An 18,142-nucleotide genomic window follows, 5' to 3' on the forward strand; every position below is an offset into this window, starting at 1 on the left:
ACAGTACACACTCCATGACACACCATTACACACTACACACTCCATAACACACCATGACACAGCACACACTCCATGACACACCATGCCACAGAACAGCATGGCCAAGATACCTGACACAGTACACAGTCCATGACACACCATGACACATTACACACTCCATGATACAACCATGACACAGCACACACTCCATGATTCACCATGACACAGAACAGCACAACCACAATACCTGACACAGTACACAGTCCTGACACAGCCAGGATACCTGACACAGTACACACTCCATGATTCACCATGACACAGAACAGCACAGCCACAAAACCTGACACAATACACAGTCCATGACACAGCCAGGATACCTGACACAGTACACACTCCATGACACACCATGACACATTACACACTCCATGATACACCATGACACAGAACAGCACAGCCACAATACCTGACACAGTACACACTCCATGACACAGCCAGGATACCTGACACAGTACACACTCCATGACACACCATAACACATTACACACTCCATGACACACCATGACACAGAACAGCACAGCCAGGATACCTGACACAGTACACACTCCATGACACACTATGACACACCCATCACAAACCTGCACCCACACACACACACACGCACACACACACACACACACACACACACACAGAACCCCCCACTCTCCACCCCACCCCCCCCAAACACACACACACACAATCCACACCTACACCCCAATATGCACCAGTATTTTCTCCCCCTACACCCACTAGACCTTGGGCGGTGGTCTGAACACTAGTCATTCAGATGAAACGATAAACTGAGGTCCCGTGCGCAGCATGGACTTAGCACACGTAAAAGAACCCTTCACGATAAAATGGGTTGCCCCTAGCTAAATTTAAATAGAAAATAATCCACTTTTCTGTGATACCGAATACACTTCCAGGCAGAAAAAAAAAAAGTTTAAAAAAAAAAAGAGTGGCGCTCACTTTGTAGTGAACACTCTCCATGGGAAAAGCAGCCCAAATTTCAGACAGAGAAATCCGTAGTGACAAATGAGAAATACACTACACTACACTACAATACACAACAATAGAATACAACACAATACACAACAATACAATACACAACGATACAATACAGTACACAACAATACAGTACACAATACAACACACTACAATACACAACAATACAGTACACAACAATACACTACACTGCAATACAATACACTACAATACTATACACACTACAATACACAACAATACACTACACTGCAATAAAATACACTACAATACTATACACACTACAATACACAACAATATAATACAGTACACAACAATACAGTACTCAACAATACAACACACTACAATACTATACACACTACAATACACAACAATACAATACACTACACAACAATACACTACACTGCAATAAAATACACTACAACACAACACGAGACGGGATAAGACAAGATGGCAAGACAAAACATGACACAACACAATACAATACAAATCAATACGACACGACAAGACAGGACTAACAATAAGATACAATACTATACAACACAAAACAGCACAACCAGATGCGAATAGATGAAACGACAGGACACGACACAAAACGATTTGACAAGACACACAATACATTTCAATACAACACCAAACAACACAATACGACTTGACAAGACACACAATACATTTCAATACAACACAACACAATACAATTTGACAAGACACACAATATATTTCAATAGAATACAACACAACACAACACAATACGACTTGACAAGACACAATACATTTCCATACAATACAACACGACACAACACAACACAACACGACTTGACAAGACACACAATACATCTCAATACAACACCACACAATACGACTTGACAAGACACACAATACATTTCCATACAATACAACACGACACAACACAACACGACTTGACAAGACACACAATACATTTCAATACAATACAACACGACACAAAACGACTTGACAAGACACACAATACATTTCAATACAATACAACACGACACAAAACGACTTGACAAGACACACAATACATTTCAATACAGCATGACACAACACGACTTGACAAGACACACAATACATTTCAATACAATACAACATGACACAATACGAGACGAGACAACAGGAGACAACAGGATACAACACAAGACAACACAACACACACTGACCAGTCAACTCGGCAGCCTCAGCGGCCTGGAAACTGGAGTAGGACATGAGAAAGAAGAGGGCGCTCTCCAGCAAGGGAAACTCCCCCACTTTGGTGAACTTGGTCAGCTGACCCACAGGTCAAGGCCAAGGCCATGGGAGTGAGTGAGCGAGTGAGTGAGAGTGTGCGTTGGGGTGGATGAGTGTATGGGTGTATGTGTGTCTGTGTGTGTGTGTGTGTGACGGAGAGATTTGAGACGGTGAGCATGGGGAGTGATTTTCAAGCATGGAAGTTTAACAGCGCGCTCGTGTGTGTGTGTGTGTGTGTGTGTGTGTGTGTGTGTGTGTTTGTGTGTGTGTTTGTGTGTGCACGTGTAAGCATGTGTGCATGTAAGCCCGCTTGTATGTGTGTATGCATGTGTGTGTGAGCCTGCATGTGCATGCGCACATGGGTGGTGTCTTAAGTGTACAAGCGCAAGTTTGTGAGCATGTGTGCCTTCACACGACATGTGAAATGGACAGGCGCCTTATGCACGTGCACACGTTAAGACACAAAATGTGCATTCATCCACATGTCACTTGACCCAAATGCACACACAATCAACTGCACACCACACACACACACACACACACTCACAGACCCACCCACTCACCCACCAACCCAAACACCCCCCCCCCACACACACACACACACACCCCACCACCAAACCTCCCTCCCTCAGAAGGATACAGTGACAGCACCAAACAGTCCATCAAATGACAACACACACACACACACACACACACACACGCTCACAGACCCACCCACTCACCCTCCCACCCAGACAAGCCCCACTCCCCACCACCCCCACCAACCCCCGCCCCCCCCTCTCCCCAGAAGGATACAAAAGCGGTGGCAGCGCCGAAGAGCCCCCCAATGGCAAAGGCCCCAGCGAAGACACCGACAAAGCGGCCAAAGGACTGGAACAGGGCCTCCACATTGAAGGAGTCTGTGGACAGCTCACCGTACACCTCCACCGACCTGCACACAACGTCACACACACACACACAGAGTTTCAGTTTCAGTTTCAGTTTCAGTTTCTCAAGGAGGCATCACTGTGCTTGGACAAATTCATATTGTTCTCCCTACAAATCATGGGCGTGTCATCTCTACAACAACACGGTGGCAGAATGGTTAAGACACTCATCTGTCAATACAGAGAGTCTGTGAGAGTCTGCATTCGAAGTGGAGCGATGGCCTAGAGGTAACGCGTCCACCTAGGAAGCGAAAAAATCTGAGCTCGAATCAGGGCTCAGCCACCGATATTTTCTCCCCCTCCACTAGACCTTGAGTGGTGGTCTGGGCGCTAGTCATTTGGATGAGATGATAAACCCGAGGTCCTGTGTGCAGCATGCACTTAGCGCACGTAAAAAACCAACGCCAACAAAAGGGTTGTACCTGGCAAAATTCTGTAGAAATATCCACTTCGACAGGAAAAACAATAAAACTGCACGCAGGAAAAAAAAATACAAATGGTGCTGTAGTATAGCGACGCGCTCTCCCTGGGGAGAGCAGCCCGAATTTCACACAGAGAAATCTGTTGTGATGAAAAAGAAATACAAATACAAATATACCACATCTGATAGGCAGATGCCTGACCAGCAGCATAACCCAACGCTCTTAGTCAGGCCTTGAGTGCATACATACACGTTTGCGTACCTATCCTGACCAGCAGCATAACCCAACGCTCTTAGTCAGGCCTTGAGTGCAAGCATATGTATTTGTGTACCACTACCGATCAGAGTGAAAGGAAATTTTCTATCTAAAATTACGTTTAAATAACATACTTACCGTGACCCACTAGTGCAGACTCCGGCAGGGGTCTGACATTCCTGTCCTGTGCAAACTACTATCCGCCTATGGCGGAGAAAACGAAAGTAGCTACGGCCGATAACCTCGCGGAAGTAGGTAACCTCCCCTTTGCCCCCCTGACTAGCGCCCTCTTTTTACGGCAAATCGCCGCAACCAGTTTTCTCCGCATTGGCGGATAGTAGTTTGCACAGGACAGGAACGTCAGACGCCTGCCAGAGTCTGCACTAGTGGGTCACGGTTAAGTATGTGTAATTAAATTTCTTCTACAGAATTTTGCCAAAGGATGGCACTCTTGTTGCTCTTTTTCAGTGCACCAAGTGCGTGCTGCACACAGGACCTCGGTTTATTGCCGCATCCGAACGACTAGACGCTCAGTTTGATTTTCCAGTCAAATATGGGAGGGAGGGTGAGAAGCGGGATTCGAACACAGACCCTCACAGCCTCTCTGTACTGACAGACGAGCGTCTTAACCATTCTGCCACCGTGTTGTTACAGAGACAACACGCCCATAATCCTCTTTTGCAACATCTCCACTGGCTCCCTGTCTCACACCGAATAAAGTACAAGATCAGCACTCTATGTTATAGATGCATTCACAAAACTGCCCCTTCCTTCACCTCTACACTCCATCTCGCTCACTACGATCGGCTTCGGATCCACTCTGTTTACACATACCCAGATTCAAACACTCGACTGTTGGCCGCCGTTCGTTCTCTGTCTCTGGGCCTTGCGACTGGAATGAACTTCCCCTTTCGCTTCGTCAAGTCTCCACACTCAACTCTTTCAAGTCTGGCCTTAAAACCCACCTCTTCCCAAAATAGCCTCCCTTGCCTGCCCTTCCTTGTCTTTAGTTTCTACAGTTTTAGAGTTCTGCATGCGTGTGAATGACTGGTGCGAAAGCGCTTTGATTTGTCTCTGCACAAGACTCAGCGCTATATAAATGCCATTATTATTAATATTATTATTATTATAATTTGTAGGGAAAACAAAAGCTGTGTCCACAACAAACATAAAATATGGACAATCATTTCAATCATAGAAAGAGAGCCAGAAAGAAGGAGAGATATAATGATAACAATAACGATAATGATAACAATCTTTATTCAGATGAAGATCAAAGCCCCTTATTGAAGGGGTTTCAATATATAAAAAAAATATAAAAAGAAAGAAAATGACAAGACACAATGAATCAGTCACAAATCAACCCAAAATACCTGATACATTATTCAACAAAATTCATGGAATAACAGTTTATGGTCTCTTCAGTACTTCATGAGAGCAGATAGCCAAGTTATCTAAAAAAAAAAAATAAAAAAAAATTGTGCTACTAAGCACATCTTCACACAAGCAGCATTTAAAAAAAAAAAGGGGGGGGAGAATTTTTCACACATAGGCAACAGTTGTTTTTAAGCCGCAAATGTTACACCAAATGAAAATTTTAAAATATAAACAAATGCAAAAAATGTCTCAAAATTAGAATGTGAGAAAGCCGCAGGCGTCTTATTTGAGGGAAAAAGTTTGGGCTCATAGTCCAAATTTTATGGTATGTATTGATGGCATAAGCAAATTAATTCCAAAGGTAGATGGATTTTGGCAATACTCTACTTCATCTGGACAGAACATCACATAGATGACAGAAACACTTTGCCACTTTTGATACTTTTCTGTTTTTAGCTTAAAAGCCCACAGGGGGTGGGGTAGGTATAATGCCATTTTTTGTCCACCCCTTAGACCTTTTGACTCCAAGACTGAACAATACAAGGAAAACAAAATAAGCATTATCAAAAAAACAAGCAGTTTGGTCATTCAACTCAACGGGCGCAATAGCCGAATGGTTAAAGTGTTGGACTTTCAATCTGAGGGTCCCGGGTTCGAATCACGGTGATGGCGCCTGGTGGGTAAAGGGTGGAGATTTTTACGATCTCCCAGGTCAACAACGTATGTGCAGACCTGCCAGTGCCTGAACCCCCTTCGTGCGTATACACAAGCAGAAGATCATATACGCACGTTAAAGATCCTGTAATCCATGTCAGCGTTCGGTGGGTTATGGTAACAAGAACATACCCAGCATGCACACCCCTGAAAGCGGAGTATGGCTGCCTACATGGCGGGTTAAAAAAACGGTCATACACGTAAAAGCCCACTCGCGTATATACAACGTGGGAGTTGCAGCCCACGAACGCAGAAGAAGAAGAAGAGGTTATTCAACTCTTTCACTGTCCCAGGCAACTTTAGTCAACTAGACAGTGCGCTGCTATAGGCAACTTTACTCGACATTGAGGGGTCATGTTATATATGAGGACCCTTTTTCACACAGTAACAAAACTTGATAGCTGCAGCCAGTTTCCTGGACAACAGAACAATGACCACACTTCCCCCCTGACAACGTTTGAAGAAAACAAGTCCATTGTGCTGTTTGGACATGAACCTAACTGTGTGAATGAGAGTGCGCTGCCATAGGCAACTTCAGTCGACATTGAGGGGCCATGTTACATATAAGGACCCTTTTTCACACAGTAACAAAACTTGATAGCTGCAGCCAGTTTCCTGGACAAAAGAACAATGCCCACACTTCCCCTCCTGACAACGTTTGAAGAAGTCCATTGTGCTGTTTGGACAAGAACCTAACCGTGTGAATGAGAGTGCGCTGCCATAGGCAACTTCAGTCGACATTGAGGGGCCATGTTATATATGAGGACCCTTTTTCACACAATAACAAAACTTGACAGCTGCAGCCAGTTTCCTGGACAAAAGAACAATGCCCACACTTCCCCTCCTGACAACGTTTGAAGAAGTCCATTGTGTTGTTTGGACAAGACCCTAACCGTGTGAATGAGAGCACTGAGTCTAAAATATCTGGCACTAAGGACGGTTTTTCATTTAGAGACTTCGGTGGTGAAAAAGAGTGAACAAAATGAACATATCATCACACAGCAAGCAGTTTGTTATGACATGCAGGACATATCGTTCTTTTTTTTTTCATCTAAAAATTACAGCACCCTGCTGTTTTATCACACACAGCACAGTTTCAGTTTCAGTCTCAGTAGCTCAAGGAGGCGTCACTGCGTTCGGACAAATCCATATATGCTACACCACATCTGCCAAGCAGATGCCTGACCAGCAGCGTAACCCAACGCGCTTAGTCAGGCCTTGACGGGGAAAAAAAAAAAAAAAAAAAAAAGGTGAATAAATAATAGATAAGCTTACACAAATAAATAAATAAATAAATAAATAATAACTATAATGTAAAAAAAAAAAAAAAAAAAAGGTAGTAGTAATAAAAAAAAAATAAATAAATAAAAAATATAAAAAATAAAAAATAAAAATAAAAATAATAATAACAATAATAAATAAATAAGATAACAATGATGAAAAATAAGCAAATAGACACACAGCACAAAGTGAAGGGGGTGCAGGGGTAGGAGGAGGGTTGCGGGAGGGGGTGTGGGGGGTGGGGGGGGGGGGGGACATGATCTTACTGTGACAGCACGATGGCCACAGCATCGTTGAGGACGCTCTCCCCGAACACGAGGGCGTACAGGTCCACGTCCACATGCAGGTCATGGAAAATGGCCAGCACCGTCACTGTCAACACAAAGTACGCACATCACATCAAACGGGAGTTAACAGGGCTCGACATAACGCTTGCCCAACTGCCCTGGGCGAGCAGATCGTTGTGCTGGGCAAGTAATGCCCTTATCGAACTTGCCAAACCAGGCAAGTTATATTTTACAAGACTAGCATGTTGTGTTTTAGAAAATATCAGTCACATTCCCAATAATCATCGTCAGATACCCTCTTTGTCTCGCAGACGATGATTCGAGTCTAACTTCTACAGGTGGTCAGCGGAAAGAGATAATGTGCAGCTCATAAAGGTGATTTGCCACTGGCTGCTATTTTTGGAGAACCAAACCAATGGTACATTTTCTTACAATATAATTCATCTTCCGCCCATTGCATCACACAACTCAAAATCATGGCGTTACAGACACTACTGCCGTTCCACTTCAAACAAAAAAGGAAAAAAAAGAAGTCTCTTGGTGACAATATTTACCCCTTGAAGGGTTCAAAGACTTAACTCTCTCCGGACGATGGAATGCTCATGCATTCCTACACAAAACGTATTCAGATTCGGACGAAGGAATGGAATAGCATTCTTCAAAAGGCAAGGCAGTGACGGCAACGTTTTAGGGTTGCCGAAGTACTTGAAATGCTACAAACTGAAGGGTCGGACATTGAAGAGGTGGATGATGACGAAGAAGAAAGCGAATTTAATGCAGAAAGCGAGCATGGGTATGGTGATTCGGGGTGAAAAATTGGCAGTATTTTCTACATATGGCAAAACTGTAAAAATAAGATGAGAAATTTGATTATTTTATATATACTAGCTCAACACGTAATAAGCCAGCTCTGAAAGTTTCATTTTCTTACACAGTATTTTGTATTTTTTGTAATTTTTTTCCAAACCCTTACAAATGGGCCGTCTGTGGGGAAAAAGCAAGGGAGAAAACTTGTCGTCCCGAGTGAGTTAACCCATTCAACCCTGGGGAATAAACAACTTCGGAAGGCTTCCCTACCATAATGATGCAGGAAAAACGAACACAGAAAACACACTGTTTTTCTCCAAATTACGTGTGGACACCTCCAGATACACCGTAAAGTTTGGTCTATAAGCCGCGACTTTTTACTCCAGCTTCAACCTCTGCAGCTTATACAATGATACGGCTTATTTGAGGATTTTAACCATCCCGGGAGTGTCATGTTCTCGTCTATTCTTAGCTGCCCTTCAACTCACCAAAATTATGATTTCTGTCCATGAATTTTTGGATGAACTTCAGGATAGTGGGCTAACTGTTCACATTTTATAAATCAAATCCGCACACATTAAAGCCTTCAGATCAGCATTCAGTTCTACTCTGCTCAAGCGTACACCTTCATCATGCCGAAAACGCGACGTTATGCCTATGATGCAGCCTTCAAATTGAAAGCGATCGACCTAGCAGATGACAGTGCAAGCGACGAACCAGCAGCGACCTCCACCTTCATGTTCATGAAGTGAAAGCGAGGCTGAAGTCAGTGACAAGATGGCAGGAGGAAGCTGTGCTGGTTCTCTTCAACTCGGACACTGAAGACGAAGATTTCAGTGGATTCAGTGAGCAGGATGACGTTGAATAAATGTGACTATCCCTAAATTATGGATCTTATTTTCGCTGTGTTTATTTATTATTTTTTTGTGGCACTAGCAGTATTTTCGCTTGCTTTTCTTTGTGTTGTTCCCGTTTGTGTTTATTTCATAACCTACAGTACTGACAGCTTTTCTCTAGTATCAGTATGTGTTCCGGTACCGGAAATAAGTGCGGTTTATAAGCCAATGCGGCTTATGTATGTATAAAGTTCAATTTTTTCCTAAATTTAGTGGGTGCGGCTTATATACCAGTGTGCTCAATAGACTGAACTTTACGGTACTGTAGAAGAAAGTTCCCTTTCTCTGAGGTTTATTTATACATATCTTATATAGTGGAGTGATGGCCTAGAGGTAACGCGTCCGCCTAGGAAGCGAGAGAATCTGAGCGCGCTGGTTCGAATCACGGCTCAGCCGTCGATATTTTCTCCCCCTCCACTAGACCTTGAGTGGTGGGACTAGACGCTAGTCATTCGGATGAGACGATAAACCGAGGTCCTGTGTGCAGCATGCACTTAGCGCACGTAAAAGAACCCACGGCAACAAAAGGGTTGTCCCTGACAAAATTCTGTAGAAAAATCCACTTCGATACGAAACACAAATAAAACTGCACGCAGAAAAATATACAAAAAAAATGGGTGGCGCTGTAGTGTAGCGACGCACTCTCCCTGGGGAGAGCAGCCCGAATTTCACACAGAGAAATCTGTTGTGATAAAAAGAAATGCAAATACAAACAAATACAAATACATATGTAGCAACATGAGAACTGTTTAAAACAGACAACTCTTGATGCCAGAGCAATGCTCAGGCTCCGGGGTCAATGAATTAAGTAAACTAAGTCAATACACATCACCACAGAGAACATCAAGGAAATGAAAAGCGTCGTTACCAGGGGGTCAATGAGTTAAGTAAACTAAGTCAATACACATCACCACAGAGAACATCAAGGGAATGAAAAGCGTCGTTACCAGGGGGTCAATGAGTTAAGTAAACTAAGTCAATACACATCACCACAGAGAACATCAAGGGAATGAAAAGCGTCGTTACCAGGGGGTCAATGAGTTAAGTAAACTAAGTCAATACACATCACCACAGAGAACATCAAGGAATGAAAAGCGTCGTTACCAGGGGGTCAATGAGTTAAGTAAACTAAGTCAATACACATCACCACAGAGAACATCAAGGAAACGAAAAGCGTCGTTACCAGGGGGTCAATGAGTTAAGTAAACTAAGTCAATACACATCACCACAGAGAACATCAAGGGAAACGAAAAGCGTCGTTACCAGGGGGTCAATGAGTTAAGTAAACTAAGTCAATACACATCACCACAGAGAACATCAAGGGAATGAAAAGCGTCGTTACCAGGGGGTCAATGAGTTAAGTAAACTAAGTCAATACACATCACCACAGAGAACATCAAGGGAATGAAAAGCATCGTTACCAGGGGGTCAATGAGTTAAGTAAACTAAGTCAATACACATCACCACAGAGAACATCAAGGAAATGAAAAGCGTCGTTGCCAGGGGGTCAATGAGTTAAGTAAACTAAGTCAATACGCATCGCCACAGAGAACATCAAGGAAATGAAAAGCGTCGTTACCCGGGGGTCAATGAGTTAAGTAAACTAAGTCAATACACATCACCACAGAGAACATCAAGGAAATGAAAAGCGTCATTACCAGGGGGTCAATGAGTTAAGTAAACTAAGTCAATACACATCACCAAATGAGTTAAGTAAACTAAGTCAATACACATCACCACAGAGAACATCAAGGAAATGAAAAGCGTCATTACCAGGGGGTCAATGAGTTAAGTAAACTAAGTCAATACACATCACCAAATGAGTTAAGTAAACTAAGTCAATACACATCACCACAGAGAACATCAAGGAAATGAAAAGCGTCGTTACCGGGATCTGTGGCCGAGATGATGGCCCCAAAGAAGAAACAGTCATTCAGGTCAAAGGTTATGTCGTACATCAGCCGCGTCAAACCGTACAGGATGCCTCTGGAAATGCAAAGAAACGGAAAGGTTTAAGCTGCCAACGAGTTTTAGTACCAACAAATGTTTGAAATCACACACACACACACACACACACACACACACACACACACTCACACACTCGCACACACACATCCACACACACACTCTCACACACATTTCTGAATATATAACTAAATAATACAAACACTCCCCAACACCTCTCTCTCAGTACCTAATGTCGAGTTCAGGAACAGCACTGATTAATTCTGTCATTTTTGGCAGTTTGTGCATGTTTGGAATACAATCTCTCAGTACCTAATGTAGAGTTCAGGAACAGCACTGATTAATTCTGTCATTTTTTGGCAGTTTGTGCATGTTTGGAATACAATCTCTCAGTACCTAATGTAGAGTTCAGGAACAGCACTGATTAATTCTGTCATTTTTTGGCAGTTTGTGCATGTTTGGAATACAATTCTTACTGTACATCCTAAAGAAAGTGAACGTTTCGTTTTTTTACCTGGAACGCAAATTCAGTGTGTAACTACCATTAACTGTCTGAGCACATCATACAAACAGGAGGCGGCGCTGTGGCAGAACCTGATGCTGGTCCTCTCACCCATTAAGGTCTGGGTTCAAGACCCCGTTCGGCACAATGGTTTTTTTGTTGTTTTTTTTTGTTTTCTTTGCTGCCCCATCATCTGCACCATTTCAGTGGCATTACTCCCACACCGCTCATTTAGATTCCTCCACACACGGCCACACCAGAGTCCGTCCGTCACAGTTCCAGCGTCGGCAGTCCGCAGGGAACCATCGATGTTTGGTCGCCAGGAGGCCACACACCAGAGGAGACCCTGCACTGCTGCTGGGTCACTTCGGAGGTGTTCAGTGGTGCCTGTTCTGATTCAACGTACTTCGGACACCACCTACTACGCCCCCTATCAACGACAATAATGGCTTAGTCGCAGAGCCAGACTGACTGAGAGTCCCTCCCAGAGTGGAGACCACCAACACGTCCCTCAAACAACAGCCTCCCCATGAATCTGCCGACACTGAAGACACTGACTGGACTCACCCCAAGCACAGAAGTGGAGGGGTATCAAAACTGAGGTCACCATGAGAGCAGGGTATGAAAGACTCTGAGACTGTCGTGTTTATATTGATGATGATGGAGGAGGAGGATGACGATGATGATGACAATGTTGTTATGGAGGTCCATTTTGATTTGGGACTGCGTGACAAGGCTATTGTTATGGCGGTCCATTTTGGTCTGGGACTGCGTGACAAAGCTGTACTCTACGCTTCCTGTCATGATATCCTGGCGTTAACCAGGCTCGAGAGATACAGACACTTGCAGTGCTGGTCAGGTTATTAGAGCAACACACCCAAAGACGCATCCTTGAAGTGGATGACACTCGACTGTGTGGTCCCAGTCTCCCCATTAAGCCCACAGCACACTCAACTCTGGGTAGGAGCCGGCCCACGGGCCGAAAAACCCACCTCCGCTGGGATTCAAACCCGCATCCTCCCAGCCATCAGCCCGTGATGCTAACCACTTCGCCACGGCAGCTGGTCCGTTCAGCACAATGTTGTGTCCCTTGGGAAAGGCACTTTACTCCACTTTCCTCACTCCACTCACGTGTGGGTGGGTACCCCACTTAAGATCACTCACTCACTCACTCATTCCCTCGACCGCTGGGGTCGTCGGGGGGGGGACATGAGGAAGATGTCATAGCTCGCCACGCCGTTCTGTTGGCAGCTGTCGTGAGGAGATCTGGCATCGTCATTTTGGTCCATTCCTTGACATTGTCGGACCAGCGATGGCCAGACTGAACAGGGTATGGAAGAGTAACATCAGATTCCACACAAAATTCCTGCTCTACAAGTCACTGATGGTCTCCATCCTCTTATATGGATGTGAGACATGGACGCTGATGGCAGAAACAGAAAGAAGAATCCAAGCATTCGAAACCAAGTGCTTGAGGAGACTACTACACATCTCCTACAAGGAGCACAAGACCAATGACTATGTGCGGAACCTGGTCAGCAACCTTGTTGGGCCCCAAGAACCACTGCTGGCGACTGTCAAACGACGGAGATGGCATGGTTTGGTCACGTCATACGACGTAACACCCACTTAAGATGGGGAAGGTTAAAACAGTGGAAGGACAGGACTGGGTTCCGCCTTTATATGCCGATATCTAGACATGGTGGATATGGATTTCACTGCCCACAGCGGCCTATACAAGGCTGTTGGAGGAAAAGGGGACGGGAGGGCGCGGGTGGGGGGTGGGGGGGGGGGGTTACAGCGGTGTTGGGAAGTGGGGAGGGACCTCTACGTTTAACCTAACCCCTTTAGTCAAGAAGTACACATTTCTTTTCATGACTGGGAACACAGCTTATGCGCAGAACTATCATTAACTCTCTGCGTACGTGGTGCAACAGCGATTTTGTTCCGTCTTTTTTTTTCTTTTTCTTTTTTTTCTTTTTTTTTCTTTTTTCTTTTTTTCTAAGCGATGGTGTTCAAAACCTGCACTGCACCTTACCCCACAACCAAACAGGAGACAGTGGTCCCGATCACAGCGTACATCAGTATCGCTCCCAGGTTCCTGAAGAAATGCCTCTGGAACCAACATCATTTTTTTTTTTTTTTTTTTTTTAACTCCGTTGGTACCAGTACCACCACCTTAACCAGTTCAAAATCATCAGGAATAAATTACAAAATCGCACACACACACACGCACACACACACACAAAAACAAAAAAACAAGCAATATGTGCACAGTAACATATCCCACAGCTTCTTCACATAGTCACATACTTCTTCTTCTTCTTCTTCTGCGTTCGTGGGCTTCAACTCCCACGTTCACTCGTATATACGCGAGTGGGCTTTTTACGTGTATGACCGTTTTTACCCCGCCATGTAGGCAGCCATACTCCGCTTTCAGGGGTGTGCATGCTGGGTATGTTCTTGTTTCCATAACCCACCGAATGCTGACATGGATTACAGGATCTTTAACGTGCGTATTTGATCTTATGCTTGCGTATACCCACGAAGGGGGTTCAGGCACTGGCAGTTCTGCACATATGTTGACCTGGGAGATCGTAAAAATCTCCACCCTTTACCCACCAGGCGCCGTCACCGTGATTCGAACCCAGGACCCTCAGATCGAAAGTCCAACGCTTTAACCATTCGGCTATGGCGCCCGTCACAGTCACATACTGAAGTCTCATCAATGATTTATAACACACTGAAAATGGGGCTTGATAACAATAACAATAAGAAGAAGAGGACAATACTAACAACATGGATTGATAATAAGAACAACAACATCAAGAAACAAGAATAAGAACAACAACAACAATAATAATAATAATAATAATTGCACTTTTATATATCACTATCAGTATCAGTATCAGTAGCTCAAGGAGGCGTCACTGCGTTCGGTCAAATCCATATACGCTACACCGCATCTGCCAAGCAGATGCCTGACCAGCAGCATAACCCAATGCACTTACTCAGGCCTTGAGAAAAAAAAAAAAAAAAAAAAATATATATATATATATATATATATTATAGCCCTTTCAAACCTCTGAAAGCCCTTTACAATTACATGATACAAAGCACAAACATTCTGGCACACCCACAAACCCAAACAGAATCACAATCTTTTTCCACAGAAAATATCTAACTCTACTTGCACACACAGATCTACAACTGAATGAAGCATGACACTACTTGTGTAAACAAAGAAAAACTTTTTTTTAAAAACAAGAGAAAAATATGTTCAATCTGCCATACTGTCTGTGTAACACTAACTCTCTTGAGTGAATTTTTTTTTTTTTTAATTTCAAGACATTCTATTTTGCTGGGCATTTCCTGAGCTGTGTCACAGTGTGAGTGAGTGAGTGTGTGTGTGTGTGTGTGTGTGTGTGTGGTGTGTGTGTGAACTGGATGGCTGTTAGTGTTAATAAGTATGTGTAGCGTTAGTATACATTACTCAATTTACTGAGTGGCATTACCCAAGATAATCCACAATTAGAAAGAAATCATTATCAATATTATGAATATGGTTATCATTATCTTTATCATTATTTTTTCTAAGATGATCATAATCATCAATTTATATAATCATCATAATCATCACCATCATGATCATTATCATTATCATAACTGGCATGATCACCATCTTCATCATCATGATCATCATAATTACTGTTTCAATTCTTGTTATTATCATCAATTTTATTATTACTGTCAATATTATTATTATTATTACCTTTGCTATGATCATTATCATCATTATCATTGTGATTATCATTATTACTATCTTCTTTTTTTTCAGTCACCAATATTATCATCAGTATGATCATCATCACATCTTCATTTTTTTTTTTTTTCATTTCCGCTATCATTATCAGTTTACCCCGAGTTAGAAAACACTTACACGCTTCATACTGTAGCCTGCTTCAAAGATGATCACGGGGAGCATAACGTTGAAAAATATCTCTGGATCAAAGGTTACCTGCAACACAAACAAACAACAACAAAAAAACATGGACATCATCATAATAACATTAATGAGCATATATATATAAATATTTGTGTGTTTTTTTGGTGACATTTGTGCTCAATCAGTCTGAACCGACCAGAACCCATTTGAAGTACACAGAAGGCTGAACTCAGCCCTCTCTCTCTCTCTCTCTCTCTCTCTCCCCCTCTCTCTCTCTTCTTCTTCTGCGTTCACTTGTATGCACACGAGTGGGCTTTTTACGTGTATGACCGTTTTTACCCCACCATGTAGGCAGCCATACTCCGTTTTCGGGGGTGTGCATGCTGGTTATGTTCTTGTTTCCGTAACCCACCAAATGCTGACATGGATTACAGGATCTTTAACGTGCGTATTTGATCTTCTGCTTGCATATACACACAAAGGGGGTTCAGGCACTAGCAGGTCTGCACACATGTTGACCTGGGAGATCATAAAAATCTCCACCCTTTACCCACCAGGCGCCGTCACCGTGATTCGAACCCGGAACCCTCAGATTGATAGTCCAACGCTTTAACCACTTGGCTATTGCGCCCATCCTCTCTCTCTCTCTCTCTCTCTCTCTCTCTTCCTCAATCTCCTTTTCAATCTCCCTGTATGTTAGCATGTGCATATATATACCAATATAGAGAGAGACAGAGACAGAGACAGACAGACAGATACCAAGATAGATAGACAGATAGACAGACAGATAGATTGACAGATAGAGATAGATCAACAGATAGACAGAAATGTAGATAGATAGATAGACAGAGTGTGCATGTGTGTGTGTGTGTGTGTGTGTGTGTACATTTATCAGGTCATATCTATAAGATGTGTGTATTTATGTACTGATTGTGTGTGTGTATATATATATATGTGTGTGTGTGTGTGTGTGTGTGTGTGTGTGTGTGCATTAACAAGCATGCGACCATCTGTTTGAGAAAGAGAGAGCGAGAGAGAGAGAGTGTGTGTGTGTGTGTGTGTGTGTGTGTGTGTGTGTGTGTGTGTGTGTGTTTGCAAGCATGTGACCATCATCTGTGTTTGAGTCACTGACACATTTTGATTCAAACACCTACACATTCTATTTTTTAAATTAAACACTCTGAACCGAACAGAACCCTCATGAAGTATGTGATCTAGCTGAACTCAGCCCTCAATCAAGGACCACAGGACACCCCTTACTTAATGATGTGTCCGACATGTACAGAATTTGAACTAAAGACAGGTGGGCATCTTCATGAACATCACAATCATTTTTATGTGGTCATAAATTAAGCATAAAATGACTCTCTCTCTCTCTCTCTCTCTCTCTCTCTCTCTCTCTCTCTCCATTGTGCAAAGAATCAAGAGAGGATGAAGTTTACTTTGTTTTAAAATGCCCTGTGTTGACTGACTTACGAATCCAATTTATTCCCCCAAAATATTATATAAATCCATGCTTGTTTTGGTTATGTTTATTAATGGCATCTAACGATGAAAACATCATAGTCATACGTAGTTTTGCTATGTATCTTTATAAAGCACTGCAATTAAGAGAGACACTCATTTCTTAGATTCACTGATAGTTTGTTGTGAATGACGTTGTATTGTTTATATTACCAATTGCAATGGCACATGTAAAACTGTTATTACCCCCTATTCATATGGGGCTATGGCCTTAATTGAATAAACCATCTTGAATCTCTCTCCCCCCCCCCTCCCTCCCTCCATTCCTCACTTATCTCCAATTCTCTTCTAGTCTCCTTCAAGTTTCAAGTACAATCACATGCAAATGTGCATGCAAATATGAGGCCACAGGTGTGTGTGCGCACATACGCATACGTGCATGTGCGTGTGTGTGTGTGTGTGTGTATGTGTGTCTGTGCCCACAGGCATAAATCATATGCAAAGGCTACATGTATGCATGGAGGGAGTGTCTGTACTATATATATATATACATCATGTGTGTGTGGCACTTAATCAGCAAAGCACAAAACCTGTTATTAATAATTCATAAAGCAGCTGTGAAAGTAACCCCCCCCCGCCCCACCTCCCTTCCATCTGTGTGTGTGTGTTTGTGTGTGTGTGTGTGTGTGTGTGTGTGTGTGTGTGTCTCCCCCACTCTCTCTCTCTCTCCCCCCCTCTCTATCACACACACACACACACACACACACACACACACACACACACGCACACACGCACGCACATACACACACACTGATCCAACTGGGACACAACATATGGCTGTCAAGCAAAATTAAGTTGCTTGTCTATCTGTTCAACTGAGCTGTTCACAAGGAGGAAGGTGGCAGAATGGTTAAGACGCTCAGCTGCCAATACAGAGAGTCCGTGAGGGTGTGGGTTCGAATCCCGCTCTCGCCCTTTCTCCTAAGTTTGACTGGAAAATCAAACTGAGCGTCTAGTCTTTCGGATGAGACAATAAAC

General features: G+C 43.2%; 2 protein-coding genes across 2 annotated transcripts in view; one reads left to right on the forward strand and one right to left on the reverse strand.

Moving 5' to 3' along the window:
* LOC143288999 (sodium/hydrogen exchanger 9-like) overlaps positions 1–18,142 on the reverse strand; it is an 81,529-nt gene that overhangs the window by 59,464 nt on the left and 3,923 nt on the right. Inside the window, exons 3-8 of the mRNA XM_076597745.1 lie at positions 15,635–15,712; positions 13,733–13,809; positions 11,116–11,213; positions 7,504–7,609; positions 3,058–3,193; positions 2,196–2,301 (exon numbers count right to left, since the gene is read on the reverse strand). Of these exons, the coding sequence (XP_076453860.1) occupies positions 2,196–2,301; positions 3,058–3,193; positions 7,504–7,609; positions 11,116–11,213; positions 13,733–13,809; positions 15,635–15,712 (601 nt within the window). The remainder of the gene's footprint in view (positions 1–2,195; positions 2,302–3,057; positions 3,194–7,503; positions 7,610–11,115; positions 11,214–13,732; positions 13,810–15,634; positions 15,713–18,142) is intronic.
* LOC143288998 (uncharacterized) overlaps positions 1–18,142 on the forward strand; it is an 87,142-nt gene that overhangs the window by 25,306 nt on the left and 43,694 nt on the right. The window lies entirely within an intron of this gene.

Source organism: Babylonia areolata, chromosome 13 (assembly GCF_041734735.1).
Source record: "Babylonia areolata isolate BAREFJ2019XMU chromosome 13, ASM4173473v1, whole genome shotgun sequence".
Taxonomy (NCBI): domain Eukaryota; kingdom Metazoa; phylum Mollusca; class Gastropoda; order Neogastropoda; family Buccinidae; genus Babylonia; species Babylonia areolata.